Source organism: Saimiri boliviensis, chromosome 12 (assembly GCF_048565385.1).
Source record: "Saimiri boliviensis isolate mSaiBol1 chromosome 12, mSaiBol1.pri, whole genome shotgun sequence".
Classification (NCBI taxonomy): domain Eukaryota; kingdom Metazoa; phylum Chordata; class Mammalia; order Primates; family Cebidae; genus Saimiri; species Saimiri boliviensis.
The window spans coordinates 20407968-20424778 of NC_133460.1; the positions used below are offsets into that span (position 1 = coordinate 20407968).

The 16811-nt window shown below is 44.1% G+C and overlaps 1 protein-coding gene across 3 annotated transcripts; it reads right to left on the reverse strand.

Moving 5' to 3' along the window:
* Positions 1 to 3163: 3163 nt before the first annotated feature.
* Positions 3164 to 16075, reverse strand: COQ7 (coenzyme Q7, hydroxylase). 3 transcript variants are annotated; one of them, XR_012512765.1, is made up of 7 exons: positions 15916 to 16075; positions 12065 to 12243; positions 9863 to 9977; positions 7998 to 8137; positions 6217 to 6285; positions 5048 to 5199; positions 3164 to 4619 (listed from the first exon to the last, which is right to left on the reverse strand). XR_012512765.1 is itself a non-coding variant. In XM_003930133.4 (6 exons), the coding sequence occupies exons 1-6, from the start codon at positions 15986 to 15988 to the stop codon at positions 5122 to 5124; spliced, it is 654 nt and encodes a 217-aa protein (XP_003930182.1). In that variant the 5' UTR covers positions 15989 to 16075; the 3' UTR covers positions 3164 to 5121. The 3 variants fall into 3 exon arrangements, 2 of the variants coding, with proteins under 2 accessions (XP_003930182.1, XP_074238097.1); XM_003930133.4 differs by having other exon boundaries at positions 3164 to 5199; XM_074381996.1 differs by lacking the exon at positions 15916 to 16075 and adding an exon at positions 15670 to 15804 and having other exon boundaries at positions 3164 to 5199.
* Positions 16076 to 16811: the final 736 nt, after the last annotated feature.

Below are 16811 nucleotides of genomic sequence, written 5' to 3' on the forward strand. Positions count from 1 at the left end.
GGCCGGGCGCGGTGGCTCAAGCCTGTAATCCCAGCACTTTGGGAGGCCGAGGCGGGTGGATCACGAGGTCAAGAGATCGAGACCGTCCTGGTCAACATGGTGAAACCCCGTCTCTACTAATGGTGCAAAAAATTAGCTGAGCATGGTGGCGCATGCCTGTAATCCCAGCTACTCCGGAGGCTGAGGCAGGAGAATTGCCTGAACCCAGGAGGCGGAGGTTGCGGTGAGCCGAGATCGCGCCATTGCACTCCAGCCTGGGTAACAAGAGCGAAACTCCGTCTCAAAAAAAAAAAAAAAAAAAAAGGGTGAAAACAAAGGCACCACTCAAAGTTGGGCACGACAGTGTAAAAAAACACTTAAGGAAGGGTAGGTGTATGTAAAATTAAGTGAAGGGTGGAGATCAATCACACCAAACGGGAAGACAGGTTCTCAGTGCAGTCTGTGGGTTTACCAGACTTGTAGCCTGGCTTGCAGGCTTTAAACTGCCTTTGGTTTGAAGGTCAGGTTTCACCAGGAGCCCGCCCCTACCTGCCTGGGCATCTGACTGCCTCCTGCTGCCAGGATTCTCCCCTCTCAAGAGGCACATCTCACTGCCATTAGGATAAGGACGATTACTCTTAACTGCTCCCTGCTGACAGGGGGCGCTGTTTTGGGAAAACAGTAGTCAGAACTCACTCAGAGGCCTAGAAGGGTCCCTGGTAAAAGAGGCCATCGTCTTAAGATTCCAACTGTATGACCATGTGGAGTTTGATGACCTCTAGGTGAGAAGAGACAAACTAGGTTATTAGAAGACACGTATTAAAATGAAACAAGGGAGTAAGGACAACTCCAAAATCCTGAGGCTGCCAACACGCCCAGATAACTTGTGGCTATAGGTTTTTTTGCTAAAATTGGGATGCATGGGGCTGGGCTTTGGTTAGCTCCCCTGCTCTTATTTTCCCAAAGAAACCTCTGGGTTATGGGCACCCCATTTTCCCCTGTCACCTGGCAGGATTTGCAGGATAGCTACCCAGAACTAGAATACTGATTCAGATTTTTATATTACCTATCCCTTTTGTTTCTTCTGAGCTGCAGCCAGAGATCACTGGTTGATTCACAGGAATAAGCAGGGTTAGTCTAAAATACAGACAAAAACAACTAATGAGACTAGAATTTAATGACAAGTCTGATGAGTTGTGAAACATAATTTTTCTCTCTCCAGTCTGCAATTTTGTTAAATTGTGATAAGACTGAGTTGTTTGCAAAATAAACTTTAGTCTTATACTTGGCCTGATTATTTGCATAAAGTACAGCAAGAAAAATTATTTTTCACATATGCTTTAAAAACTGGCTCTGATGGAATTCTGTTCCATAAGGAATCTTAGGAAAGACTTTTTAAAGCCAAGCCCAGGAATGGGTTTGTACCTTCAAATACCTATGAGTTGAGTAAATTCCTCTCTTTTTGAGGTCCTAAGATAACTTGGGGCTCCTGGGCCTGTTAGAAAGTGACATTCTTTACTCATCACAGGTTAGAAGCCCTGTACAAGGACTGTATAGATGAGGTATGAGGCCAGTTTTTCCAAGAAGCTTTTTTTTTTTTTTGGCTCTGCAAGTCAAGCTTGATTCCTTAAAGGGAAGCACACCCTTCTAACAGAAACTGGTAAAACAGTTTTTCCAATTGTGTCCTGTTGCAAAAGAAAATGGATTCTTGTTGCACTGATGCAAATAACTACATTGCCACAAGAGTACTCACAAATACTTTCCACATTCTGGAGAAACCAGCAGAGAGAAACAAATATGCTCCAAATTTGGTTCACAGGAGTATACCTTACTCAATTGTTAAAAGCTAAAAAGAGCTCAAAATAAAAGTTTTCTTGACTCTGAAAAACAGAAGATGAGCAACGTGTTAAGCAAAAAGTTAAACAGATTACTTGTTTTCTATTAGTTCAGCCCAGTTAACTCCTGTTCTGCTTAATATTCAGGAACATTTCAGCTAGTCATGAGTCCTGAATGTTTTTCTTTTATCCTAATATCATAATCTCCAAAGATATCAGAAATCTGCATTTAAGAGCACCAATCAAAGTTCTATAGCTGATTATAAACCATCCCTTGAAGACAATCAAAACAAGACTACGATTGTCTGTGAATGCAAAAACTGTCTTTGGGTAGTCACAGTCGAAAACACAATTGGTTATTTCTGTGGTTTACAATAACTTAATAAACCTAATTATAGGCCGAGCGCGGTGGCTCAAGCCTGTAATCCCAGCACTTTGGGAGGCCGAGGCGGGTGGATCACGAGGTCGAGAGATCGAGACCATCCTGGTCAACATGGTGAAACCCCGTCTCTACTAAAAATACGAAAAGTTAGCTGGGCATGGTGGTGTGTGCCTGTAATCCCAGCTACTCAGGAGGCTGAGGCAGGAGAATTGCCTGAACCCAGGAGGCGGAGGTTGCGGTGAGCCGAGATCGCGCCATTGCACTCCAGCCTGGGTAACAAGAGCGAAACTCCGTCTCAAAAAAAAAAAAAAAAAAAAAAAAAAACTAATTATAATTGACAGCATATACTCTGACAGTATAATTTTAGAAATCTCATACAATTTTGGAACCCATATTAATGTTATTCACTAAAATATAACCTGAAGAAAATTAAACATTATTTTTATTTTGGCAATTCCATGTAATTAAACATGTCAAATAATTCAGAGAACTTCTGCAGCATCCAAAAGCTAGGGGTCAAAAAAGACAACCTTGAAGCTAAAATTTGATTTGGGGAAGCCTACCAAACATGTGAAAGGTTTAAAACACCTGATATTATTAAAACAGAATTACAGGTTACCATTAGACAAAATGATGACTCAAAAACTTTTTTAAAAGGCACACAACCTTTACTCAGTGAGAGGGAAGACAACTTTCCTAACAATTCGTCTCTTTTCTTTCCCTTCTTTTTTTGGTAGTTTATTTGCAAGGCAAACAAAAATCTTTCATTATCCTTTACTATTACATGAAAATCTTGTTCAAGAGAGTCAAACTACACCCTTGCCATCAGTCTACTATTAACATCATCCCCAATTTTTAATAAAACCTTATAGATAAATCTATCCAATCTTAACCAGTTTGACCATGAGGTGAGATTCTTATAAACCTTTTATAACCCTTTACAAATTCTTGTAAAAGAGCAGCTCAGTGCTTTAAGAAAATCTTGTTGTGCTTTTATTTCAAGGTTCAATTTACAGAAAAACCAAATATCCTTTTGAATTTAATAAATATGTTCACAGAGAATTTATTTTACAAGATTAATGTTTACAAACCATCTACAACTTGGTCAAACCTTTGGCTTTATCTTATCTAATATAAAACAAATGCCTGGCCTTAATTTATTACAATTATGATTTGTAGGCTTTCACTCAATTCAATAAAATTAAATTCACTCTTGGTTGAGGAAAAGAAAGAGGTGGCAGATGATTAATCCAAATGATCCTGGCATCCACTGCCCTTCAAAGCCAGACCGTGGTGGGGCAAGCCCTGCCACGTCATCAGGTGCTGATTAAACGTAGGGCACTGGTTGGAAGGCAAATTCCTAAAATATGGTTCTTTCCCAGAAGCATCTTATAATCTAGCTCAGGGACTCGCAGCCCCAACTCACAGCAGAACCACCTGGGAGCTTCAGAAACCCTCTGATCCTGAACCCCACCCTAACCAAGTCAGAACTCTTGTTCCACAAACAAACAAACAAAAAATTTAATCTCCACAGGACATTCTAATGAGCAGCTAGAGAGCAGATCCACTGATCTAGGTTTTTCATGAATTAATTAAAAATTTGCAAATTATAAAATGTTTCATTAAAGTATGACACTGTGAATCAGTTTTGGTTTTGTGTGTGTGTGTGGGAGGGGGGGGGAGGAGCAGTAAAAGACCTTAAGGAAATTACTGTAATTCAATTTCACAAATAATCCACAAGTTAGTATATTCTTTGATGGAGGCAACACCCATCTTAGTCTGTTCAGGCTGCTATAACAAAATGCCACAATCTGGGTGGCTTATAAACATCAAACATTTATTGCTCACAGTCCTAGAGGCTGGGAAGTCCATGATCAAAGTGCTTGTGAAGAGTCCACTTCCTCAGAGACCACAACCCTTAAAGTCTCACACTGTGGAGAGGATGCGGAATCTCTCTGGGGCCTTTCATAAGAAACCAATCCCATTCATGAGGGCTCCACCCTCATGACCTTATACTTCCCAAAGGCCCCACCTTCTATCAACTTGAGGGTGAAGATTTCATCATACGAATTCTGGGGAAGACACAAACATTCAGACTGCAGCACTCTCCCACCCGTTTCACCCACAAGAGAAAACAGAAACGATGATGACCTTCGACTTATCTCATGGACTTCACAGTTCCGCCTGACCAATCTTAAATACTCTCATGTTTCCAATTACCTTTTGTTATCAGTAAACCAAACTGTTTTTTCTCCTAAAGATTCCTGTTACGTTATTAATGATTTGTCCTTGACGTTTCAGAAGAAAATGAGCCTGGCGAAGTGGCTCATGCCTGTAATCCCAGCGATTTGGGAGGTGGAAACGGGAGGACTGCTGAACCCAGGAGTTAGAGACCAGCCTGGCAACATAGTGAGATTTTGCCTCTACAAAAAAACAGAAAAAATTAGGTGTGGTAGTGCATACCTATAGTCCCAGCTATTTGAAAGGCTGAGGTAAGGGGATTGCTTGAGGCTGGGAGTTCGAGGCTGCAGTGAGTTGTGACCCAGCCTGGAAAAAGAGTGAGACCCTGTCTCCAAAAATATATATATACATGTATGTAAAAGAAAAACATGTATATAAAACAAAAATTGAGTATGAGACCACACAAGGCCCAGCTTCGTTTGCTATAATCTGAACAAGGCTGGTGACCTGTCAGTCTCATGGCAAAACATAACACAGAGAAAAATCAACACTGGAGAGTTTTATTGATTTTTTAAAAAGTAAAGAAACCTTATATTAACAAAATTCACACTGTACAAAAGTACAGTGATTCATACTCCATGTTAAGAAAAAAAAAAAAACACAGTGATACCTGCACACTTGTTTCTCTGCAAATGTCACTTGGTAAATTATCATCTTTTATAGACAGGCATAGCTGGACACACTTTACAATCTTTCTGATAAATATATCGCTGCTTTGCAACCGGCCTGGATAATGCTCTTCAGGATGGCATATGCTGGAGCCTGTTAAAAACAATAAGCAAAGAAAGAAACATGTTATGTCTTCATTTTCAATTGTAAGATTCAGGGCTGGCAGGCCAGGGTTTTGATTTCTCTGTATAAGAAATCTAAGAGCTGGGCACGGTGGCTCATGCCTGTAATCCCAGCACTTTGGGAGGCTGAGGCGGGTGGATCACGTGATCAAGAGATCGAGACCATCCTGGTCAACATGGTGAAACCCTGTCTCTACTAAAAATACAAAAAATTAGCTGGGCATGGTGGCGCGTGCCTGTGATCCCAGCTACTCAGGAGGCTGAGGCAGGAGAATTGCCTGAACCCAGGAGGCGGAGGTTGTGGTGAGCTGAGATCGCGCCATTGTACTCCAGCCTGGGTGACAAGAGCGAAACTCCGTCTCAAAAAAAAAAAAAAAAAAAAAAAAATCTAAGAAATAATTTATTTTAGTTTCAAAGAAAGCTATTCAAAATGTCAGAATGCCTCTGCTACTGCCAAAGCACTGGAGTCATCCAGATTCTCACTGGAAACGAAAAGAAGCTCCCGGGAGGCCACGGCAGGCAGATCACCTGATGGCAGGAGTTTGAGACCAGACTGGCCAACATGGCGAAAACTCCGTCTCTACTAAAAATAAAAAATACAATAATTAGCCAGGCATGGTACTGTGCACCTCTCATCCCAGCTACTCAGGAGGCTGAGGCAAGAGAATTGCTTGAACCCAGAAAGCAGAGGCTAAAGTGAGCCGAGATCACACCACTGCACTCCAGCATGGGCGACAGAGCAAAACTCTGTCTCAAAAAAAAAAAAAAAAGCTCCTGGGGAAAAGGAAAAGGGATAAAGCAAGAAAAGAGATTCTCATTCAGGAGCAATAATGCGCTTGCTTGCTTTTTCTAAAGCAATGTCATTGGTTTTCTCTGCCTTGGGCTGTCGCTTAAAGTTTATTTTTCTGGGAACAGAAACCTCCTGCCCCCTCAGGCTCCCTCCCCGATAAGGAGCCCCAAAACAGAACAGGTAACAATAGGGTCCTACCAATTCTGCATCGTTGTCAAGGCCTATGTCATGGTGCTCAAGCTCTTCATCTCGAAATTTCTTAATCACCTGGTTAAATAAAAAGACACCAAAACAAGTTAGCTTTCCAACTCTCCTGCTGTTCCATTTCATTTTGAAGGCTAAAACCTCTTAGAATAGCCTAAGATGGGGAGGCCAGCTTTTCCTATAAAGGGTCAGAGAGTAAATACTTTGTCCCAGCTCCCCAACTCTGCCACTGTAGCCAGGAAAAATAGCCAGAGATATGCAAACAAATAAGTGTGCTTGGGTTACAATAAAAGTTTATTTAAAAGCTAGGCATGGTGGCTCACGCCTGTAATCCCAGCACTTCGGAAGGCTGAGGTGGGCGGATCACAAGGTCAAGAAATCGAGACCATCCTGGCCAACATGGTTAAACCCCATCTCTAAAAATACAAAAATTAGCTGGGTGTGGTGGCACACACCTGTAATCCCAGCTACTTGGGAGGCTGAGGCAGGAGAATCCCTTGAACCCGGGAGGCAGAGGTTGTGGTGAGTCAAGATCATGTCACTGCACTCCAGCCTGGTGACACAGCGAGACTCTGCCTCAAAAAACAAAAAAGTTTAAAGAAACAGATAGCTGGCCACAGGTCATAGTTTGCCAATCTCAGATTTAGACTCTAAAAAATTAAACAGTTCCCTTATTTGCTGTGGAAAATTATCTCAGAATATCTATTAATTCATTTATTGAGTCTAAAGGGTTCCTGTTCACACCATCTGCTCAGAATCTACCAATGTTAAAGAAGTGGGCCAGGCATGGTAGCTCACGCCTATGATCCCAGCACTTTGGGAGGCTGAGGCAGAAGGATCACCTGAGGTCAGGAGTTTGAGATCAGCCTGGCCAACATGGTAAAATCCCATCTCTACTAAAAATACAAAAATTATTTGGGTATAGTGGTGCATGCCTGTAATCCCAGCTACCCAGGAGGCTGAGGCAGAATCGCTGGAACTCGGGAGGCGGAGGCTGCAGTGAGCTGAGACTGTGCACTGCACTCCAGCCTGGGCGACGGAGCAAGACTCTGTCTCAAAAAAAAGAAGTGAACAGCACTGGGTGGTGTAGCTCATGCCTGTAATCTCAGCACTTTTAGAGGCCAAGGCAGGAGGATCACCTGAGCCCAGGAGTTCAAGACCAACCTGGGCAACACAGACTCTATCTCTACTAAAAATTTTTAAAGTTAAAAATTAAAAAAAGAAGTGAACAGGCCAGGCCTCAAGAGACAAGTGTTCTGGCCAGATGTGGTGGCTTGTGCCTATAATTCCAGCACTTTGCGAGGCCGAGGAGAGAGGATCCCTTGAGCCCAGAAGTTTCAGACCAGCCTGGAAAACATAGTGTGACCTCATCTCTTAAAAAAAAAAAAAATTAGCTGGGCATGGTGGCATGTACCTGTAGTCCCAGCTATTCAGGAGGTTGAGGTGGGAGGATCACTTGAACCCAGGAGTTTGAGGATGCAGTGAGCTGTAACTGTGCCACTGTACTCCAGTCTGGGCAACAGAGCAAGACCCCATCTCTAAATAAAAAGAAAAAAACACAAAGGAGACCAAGGTTCTAGCCCCAGCTCTGTCTGTCTGTGCTGTATGACCAGGGCAGATGGATTCACCTCTCTGGTCCTCAGTTTGCTCACCCTAAACTGAGTGGGCCTCTAAACCCCATCATTTTCTAACAATCTCTAATGTTTTCCTCTTACCCAACTGCTATCTGCCCTTTGCCTGCTTGAGCAGCCCTGTTCTAGAGCATGGGCAAATACCTGAAGAAGTTCCTCGTATTTTTCAGGGTCCTCCTCCATCAGCGTCCTCATCTGGTTGTTGTAGTGATGTGCTATGCTCTCTTCCACCGCCACAGTGCAGGCCATCGCACCTTCCTTCCCAAGCAAGGCGGTTCCTGCCCCTGGGATTGTTAAAGCCAGACCAGAAAAGTAAGAGACAGATATGACCGGTAACGGAAATCATCTGTGGTCAAGGCTTCTCAGGCTCTACACCAGACACCAGGGCTGGGTCATTCTTTGCGACAGGGACTGCCCCATGCTTGGTAAGGTATTTAAATGCATCCCTGACCTCTACCAACTAGATGCCAGCAGCATCAACTAAGTTTTGACCACCAAAAATGTCCCGAGGGCCAGGCACGGTGGCTCACCCCTGTTTGTTTATTTTATTTTATTTTTTATTTATTTATTTATTTAAATTTTTTTGTTTTTGTTGACTCACACCTGTAATCCCAGCACTTTGGGAGGCCAAGGCGGGCGGATTAACCGAGGTCAGGAGTTTAAGACCAGCCTGGCCAACATGGTGAACCGTCTCTACTAAGATATGCAAAAATTAGCTGGTTGTGGTGGCAGGTGCCTGTAATCCCATCTACCTGGGAGGCTGAGGCAGGAAAATCACTCGAACCTGGGAGGTGGAAGCTGCAGTAAGCAAAGACTGCACCATTGCACTACAGTCTGGGTGACAGAGTAAGACTCCACCTCAGATTAAAAAAAGGTCCCTAGATATTGCCACATGTCCTCACGGGGGGCAAACTCACCCTGAGGGAGAACCACTGTCTTAGGAGAGACCAGATCCCAGTGTTAAACCTGGAATTACAGAGTAAAAAAGCCATTCTCCTTTCAATGCTGTTTATTCTGACCACGGCCAAGAGAAAGTCAGCATTTGAGGTGAGTATATCTTTGATCTTTTATACCATTTGTTCTTCTCCCTTTTTTAAAAGAGTGAACAGATTTCAGGTTGAGAACCTTCCTGAGGGAATGGTATCTGGCTACAATTGAATTATCTAGCCTTTTTTCTCTGTTGCTTATTTTTACTGTATTTTCCATTTATAATACTGACATTAGGCCAGGTGGGATGCCTCACAACTGTAATCCAAGCACTTTGGAGAGGGCAAAGAGGGAGGATCACTTGAGGCCAGCAGTTTGAGACCAGCCTAGGTAACGTAATGAGACTCCAATTCTAAAAAAAAAAAATAGAGCTCTGTGTGGTGGCATGTGCCTGTAGTCCAAGCTACTCAGGCTCAGAAGCTTAGGTGGGAGGATCACTTGAAACCAGGAGTTTGAGGTTGCAGTGAGCTACGACTGTACCACTGCACTCCAGCCTAGGCAACAGAGTGAGACCCTGGCTCTATTTTTTTTTTTTCCTGAGATTTAATCTCACTCTGTCACCCAGGCTGGAGTGCAGTGGCACGACCTCGGGTCACTGCAACCTCCACTTCCCAGCTTCAAGCAATTCTCCCACCTCAGCCTCTCATGTAGCTGGGATTACAGGCACATGCCGTCACGCCCAACTAATTTTTGTATTTTTAATAGAGACAGGGTTTCACCATGTTGGTTGGGCTGGTCTCGAACCCTAGACCTCATGATCCACCCACCTCAGCCTCCCAAAGTGCTAGGATTACAGGTGTGAGCCACTGTGCCTGGCCTATTTTTTTTTTTAAGACCTTAAGGTTCTATCTTAAATAAATTTAAGCCACAAAAAAAAGGCAGTCAATTTAACTTTAGAAAAATACGAAGTAAACAGAATGAGGTCACAAGAAGGCACAGGAAGAACTGTGAGCACAATACCTGAACCATTTACTCATCCTAGATTCCCAAGCTTGCATAAGCTCTTCTACAGAGACACGTACCCAGTGCAAACCCCAGCACATTCCAAAGGGGCATCAGAACTGTCGGCCGGACCCTAAACGTAACCATCAACTCATTGAACTTTTTCAAATGGTCCTTTTCTTGATCCCACATTTTCTGCAAGAAACATGAAAATAAAGACATGCAAGCATTCCACAGAGACCTCCTACACAATATACGCAGTATACAGTAAGCAAAACAGAGATGGAGGAAGTGATGGGAATTGCTGTCTCCCCATTCCCCTCAAAATGTCAATGGAAAAAGTAAAACACCAGACTAAAGGAATCTTTGACAAAGAGAAGAGAGCGCCAAGAAAACCAGAGTCTATTATCTCCATTCCAGGTAAAATTGCCATGAGCCATGGTTCCAGCAGAAGTCTCTCAGGCCCACATGGGTCTATTAAATGACCAGGGTCCACACACATAAGAAATTACCCATTTCAAGATCAGAAGGACAAAACATTAGCTGCTGTGTAATTTCCTTCTAGATACTAGAATAGAATCATTTTGTTGTTTTTGTTTTGAGACAGGGTCTCACTCTGTCACCCAGAATGCAGTGCAGTAGCAAGCTCACAGCTCACTGCAGCTTCAACCTCCAGACTCAAGCGATCCTCCCATCTCAGCCTCCCAGATTAGCTGGGATTACAGTTGCACGACACCACACCGGGCTAATTTTTTTTTTTTTTTTTTTTTTTAGACAGAGTCTCACTCTGTTGCCCAGGCTTGAGTGCAGTGGTGCAATCTCAGCTCTCTGCAACCTCTGCCTCCCAGGTTCAAGTGATTTTCCTCCCTGAGCCTCCTGAGTAGCTAGGACTACAGGCATGCACCACCATGCCCAGCTATTTTTTTTGTATTTTTAGTACAGACAGGGTTTCGCCTTGTTGGCCAGGCTGATCTCCTACTCCTGACCTCAGGTGATCCACCTGCCTTAGTTTCCCAAAGTGCTGGGATTACAGGTGAAAGCCATCACACCTGGCTAATTTTTGTATGTTTCCTAGAGACAGGGTCTCGTCATGGCCCCCAGGGTGGTCTCAAACTCCTGGGCTCAAACAGTTCATCAGCCTCGGCCTCCCAAAGTGCTGGGATTACAGGCATGAGCCGCCATGCCTGGCCCTAAATGTTATTTATGTCGAAGGAGAAAGGGAGAATTCTAGCTGCAGCGAACACTTAGATGGCACTTTTTAAGTGCCAGGTGCTGTCACACGGCTTTATGCCAGCAATTCATTCAATCCACACAATCCCTGTGAAGAACACACTATTACTGCCCCAGTATACAGAAAACACTGAAGCACAGGGAGGCTAAGTAGCTGCCTAAGGACTCAGGACAGGCCATTTAACTTGTACTAACTTGACCTTTACAAGCCAGTCCTGATTCCTTATCTAAACCCAGGCCATCATGAGACCATTTTGCAGGTATGAAAATGGAAACCCAGAGAAGTCCTGTGACATCCTCAAGGTCACACAGGTAGAAGGTGGAAGAGCCAAAATGTGAATTAGGTCTGTGTAACTACAAATTCCTGGTCCTTCCATTGCCTCTTGGGATACAATATCTCCACTGGCACTGTGGGGGCAGGACTACAATCTTTTAGCACAGTTGACTGCTGTGCTGAGCAATTCTCAACTTTTTCATTATTGCCTGCCCCCGCCATGAAGTATTGATGCCAAGGATATACCGCATACCTATCTATGTACTTTATGTCTATCTGTGCTTTATCCATAAAAAGAGAAATACACGGCTGGGCCCAGTGACTCACACCTGTAATCCCAGCACTTTGGTAGGCCAAGGTAGGCAGATCACCTGAGGTCAGGAGTTAGAGACCAGACTGGCCAACATGGCGAAACCCCATCTCTACTAAAAACACAACAATTAGCCAGGCCTGGGTGAGTGCCTGTAATCCCAGCTACTCAGGAGGCTGAGGCAGGAGAATCCCTTGAACCCAGGAGGCAGAGGTTGCAGTGAGCCGAGATTGCGCCATTGCACTCCAGCCTGGGGGACAACATTGAGACCTTGTCTGAAAAATAAATAAGTAAATAAATTTTTAAAAATACGCTTTTTGCTCCCCATCTCTCCACCAAGAACCAATTTTCGCTCTCCTGGAGACAAGAGCATCTCCCTGGGGAACGCATGACCTCCTGTGATTACTTGAAGGCCTTTGGATCTCCCCATTCAGTAGACCAGGCTGAGGGAGATGAGGAAGTACCCACCTGAATGACTGGCCCAATGCTTGTCCGACCCAGGACGACCATCTGCCCGGCATAGATGCGGTTTGCTCCGTATTCACCTGCATGATCCACCCGGATAATTCGATCCACAGCTGCCCGATTGATATTGTCTAAGGTCATTCCTGAACTGCGACATCTAACACCGATTCCTCTTCCATAGGCTGAAATGCAAGTGTTTATTCTTTGTTACTCTTAGGTAAAATCCAGATGTTCCTTTTACAGACAGTAAAACTTTGGAAGGCTGAGGAGGATGGATCACCTGAAGTCAGAAGTTTGAGATAAGCCTTGCCAACATGGTGAAACCTCGTCTCTACCAAAAATACAAAAATTAGCTGGCTATGTTGGCGGGTGCCTAAAATACCAGCTGCTTGGGAGGCTGATGCAGGAGAATCACTTTAACCCAGCAGAGGTTGCAGTGAGCCAAGATTGCGCCACCACAGAGTGAGACTCTGTCTAAATACAAAAAGAAAAAAAAAATTTTAAACCCCACACCCTTGGGCATTCGATTTTGAGACTAGTCTTAGAGCTTAGATTTTACCTCATTATGGTAAAAAGTTAACTCAAATGAACTCTTATCTTCAAAATATAAATTCTTCCTGACAGACTATATTTTATCATTAAAAATAAATCTCCTAATCTCAACATCTTAATTATATTCTCTGAACCTTATATTAGAGTAACTCAAAAGGCTTTTTTCCCTGCAAAAGAAGTTTTGCAGCATTCTTAGGTTTGTAAGGTATATTCACCTCATTTTGCAGATAAGGTAGAGACCTAAGGGTCCTTCAGTTTGTAACGGCAGCTTCAATCTGCATTAGTATCACTTTTTCTTTTTTTTTTTTTTGAGACAGAATCTGGCTCCGTCACCCAGGCTGGAGTGCAGTGGCACAATCTCAGCTCACTGCAACCTCCACCTTTTGAACTCAAGCAATTCTCCTGCCTCAGACTCCAGAGTAGCTAGAACTTTAATGTAGCTAGAACTGTATCTGCACTACCATGCCCAGCTATGTTTTGTATTTTTAGTAGATACGGGGTTTCACCATGTTGCCCAGGCTGCCTCAAACTCCGGAGCTCAAGCAATCCTCCCACCTCAGCTTCCCAAAGTGCTGGGATTACAAGCATGAGCCACCACACCCAGCCAGCACTGGTATCACTTTGAAATGCATTTCAGGGCTCTTAAGATGTCACTACCGCGTCTTTTATGCGCACTTCTTTTCACTTAGGCTAACTTTAACAGCCAGAGACTGTGGAAAAAATTCATTTTGGATATATATGTGGTTCTTTTATGACAAAGTCTTGAGTGCTCTGGACACAAGGTGATGAGGTGGGTTGGTGAAATTTGGGATGGTTCTGCACTTGAAATTTTCTACCAGATGGGGTTCTAAATGTCACACTTTTAATAAAGAAGCATGGATGTGGAGTTCTGAAGCATCATGACCCAGCTGTGGTCCACTCCTCAGCATAAACCCCTCCAACTCACTAAGCATTATCTGACTCAAGATAGGCCAGGTGCAGTGTAATCCTCATGCCTGTAATCCCAGTACTTTGGGAGACGGAGGCAGATGGATTGCTTGAGAGTTCGAGATCAGCCTAGCCAACATAGTGAAACTCCATTTTTACCAAAAATTCAAAAATTAGCCAGGTATTGTGGCACGCACCTTTAGTCCCAGCTACTTGGGAGGCGGAGGTGGAAGAGTAACTTGAACCTGGTAGGTGGAGGCTGCAGTGAGCCGAGATCCTGCCATTATACTCCAGTCTGGGTGACAGAGTGAGACTCTGTCTCAAAAAAAAAGGAAGAAATAAAGAAAGAAAGGAAAAGGAAAAGTGTCCCATTTCTAACACTAACCAAGGAAAAACGAAAATTGACATTTCTTACATACAAAATCAGCAATTATCATTGGCTGGGTGCGGTGGCTCATGCCTATAATCCCAGCACTTTGTGAGGCCAAGAAGGGAGGATCACTTGAGGTCAGGAGTTCAAGACCAGCCTGGCCATCACGGCAAAACCCCATCTCTACTAAAAATACCAAAGATTAGCCAGGTGCAGTGGTGCATGCCCCAGCTACTCAGGAGTCTGAGGCAGGAGAATCGCTTGAACCTGGGAAGCGGGGATTGCAGTGAGCAGAGATCACATCACTGTACTCCAGCCTGGGTGACAGAGTGAAACTCTGTCTCAAAAAAAAAAAAAAAAGACAATAATCAGGCTCTTTCCTTTTTAAGTGAAAACATACAATAATAAAATTTTCTTAGAGTTATGAGGATAAAATAAGAAATAAGCAAAGTAACTTTATAAACAGAAATAAAGCTTACTCTGTTATGCTCACTGACTGAACAGCAGCATTAAAATTCACATTCAACAACCCTGAGAGTTTTTCCTGCATTGTCACACGCTTTAAAATAAAACTGAGGCTCGGTGCTAGAAGCTCTCAAAGGCATCACTTTATGTCTGTATTTTCCCAAAGTGTATAAAACCTGCCAGTGAGGTACCTATGAAATTTAAGTGGCTTACGGATATGCAATAAATAACTCCCTGTGGTAAGGGCTACTCTTTTAAATTCTCCTGCAATCTCTTTTAATTCATTAAGGAAGATATTTCCATATACAGTTGGTATATCCTGAACACCTTCCCAACACTTGCTAATTTCCCCGTTTTAACAGAAAGGCAGTACTTAATACAATCTCATAACTTTTCAATTTCAGGGGTTTTTTTTAATTATTCCTCATCCATTTGAGGCAAGTGGCACTGGCTTCCCATTCACCATAAGGATTTTGTTTCAAGGAAATCAATTTAATTTAAAAATGGGACATGGCTATACAAAAAACACATCTAGTAATAAAAAGTTCAAGCAGTACTGCCATTAGGCAAAAATCCTGAAGGCAGTACACGGCGATTTAACGTTGAGAAAACGCTCTTACAATTTTCTTTGTCTTTTCTTTTTTTTTGGAGACAAAGTCTCCCTCTGTTGCCCAGACTGGAGTGCAGTGGAGCAGTATCGGTTCAAGCAATTGTCCTGCCTCAGCCTCCCCAGCAGCTGGGACTACAGCCGTGTTCCAACACGCCCCGCTAATTTTTGTATTTTTAGTATTTTGTAGTTTAGTAATTTCTGCACTTTTGTAATTTCACCATGTTGGTCAGGCTGGTCTTGAACTCCCGATCTCAGGTGATCCTCCAGCCTCGGCCTCCCAAAGTGCTGGGATTACAGGCGTGGGCCACCGCGTCTGGCCTCATGACAATTTTCTAAGGCAGCACAGATGAAAAAAGGTAAGCAGGAACCAGGGTCCAAAACCATGTCTCTCTACTCCAAATTCGATGCTCCTTCCACTAGACTGAGGGCTCTCAAAGTTTACAGTGCATGCAAATCACCTAAAGGTCCTGTTCAGAGATCACAGATACCGACCAAGTAGGTCGGGGTGGGGCCTGAGAATCAGCATTTCTAGCGAGCTCCCAGAAATAGCGGAGGCTGCCGGTCGTCGGGCTACACTTTGCCTGGTAAGGCAGGCCCGGGGTAAGGACTACAAAGAGAGAGACTCCCTGGGACGCTGAACTTTCAGTGTCGCCACCTGTACTCGATTCGGAACGCTGGCCGCACCTGCCATGACATCACTGCACAGGTGTGCGACTGCGTCACTCCCCAGGCGTCAATGCCGAAACCACCCCCGTCCGCCTGTCACTCTCGCGGCGAAACACAGGTACCGCCCCGTCCGCGCCAGCGCTCCGTCGCAGGCCTGTGACGTGACCAACCTCTCCTCCCGTGACCTCTTCGACCCAAATCTCAAGCGAAAATTCCCTAGCTCGCTGGCCCGCCGCAGGACTGTGACCGTGCGCCTCCCTTTACCTGAGAGGGACCGCTGAGCACCCGGGCGCAGCCGCCAAAGGCAGGGAGCCGCCGCCGCCCCGGCGCAACTCATTGCCGCTACCACAAAGCAGCCACTTCGTAGACCGTAGCGGGCCAATCGTGCCCCCGGCGCGGACTGATGAGGCAACAGCAGACGTAAGAAAGTCGCAGCTCGCCCGGGCACCGGTGGAAACGCCCCTGGCCCCGCGCTTACATATGATTGGTTGGATTCGACAAATAAGAAGTTTCTATTGGGTGTGGTCGCTATCAATCACTCGGAAGACCATGGAAGCAAAGGCGCCTTGGGTTGCCAGGGAGATGAGAATGCTAAATTGCTGCTTCAAAGATGAGGACAATTTATGATTTCTCACTCAAGTTCCTGGGGAAAAGAATCAGGAGGGAATTACTTATTAACAAGGCACGGTATTTTCTGCTTTATCTACGTTGAAGGAGGTTTTTTTTTTTTTTTTTTCATATCCTACATCCACTTTAAAATAGTAAGCCTGGGCAACACAGCGAGATTCCACCTCCATAAATAATTTTAAAAATTAGCCGGGCGTGGTGGAGCACACCTGTAGTCCCAGCTATTCGGGAGGCTGAGGTGGGGGGATACCTTGAGCCCAGGAGTTAGAGGCTGCAATGCCACTACACTCTAGCCTGGGCCCTGTCTCAAAAATATATAAATTATACATTTCTGTATACATATTATGTATATATGAAGTATACAATATAAATTAGATGTATATATAAATTACATGTGCCACATGGTTAATAGTGTTATCTCTTGGTGGACTGAAAGCCAACTTTAAACTTCCTCCCAGTCCTTTCCTCTATTTTCATATTTTCTACAGAGAACATGTATTATCTTCTGCATCAACCGTACTGTATTCTGTGCG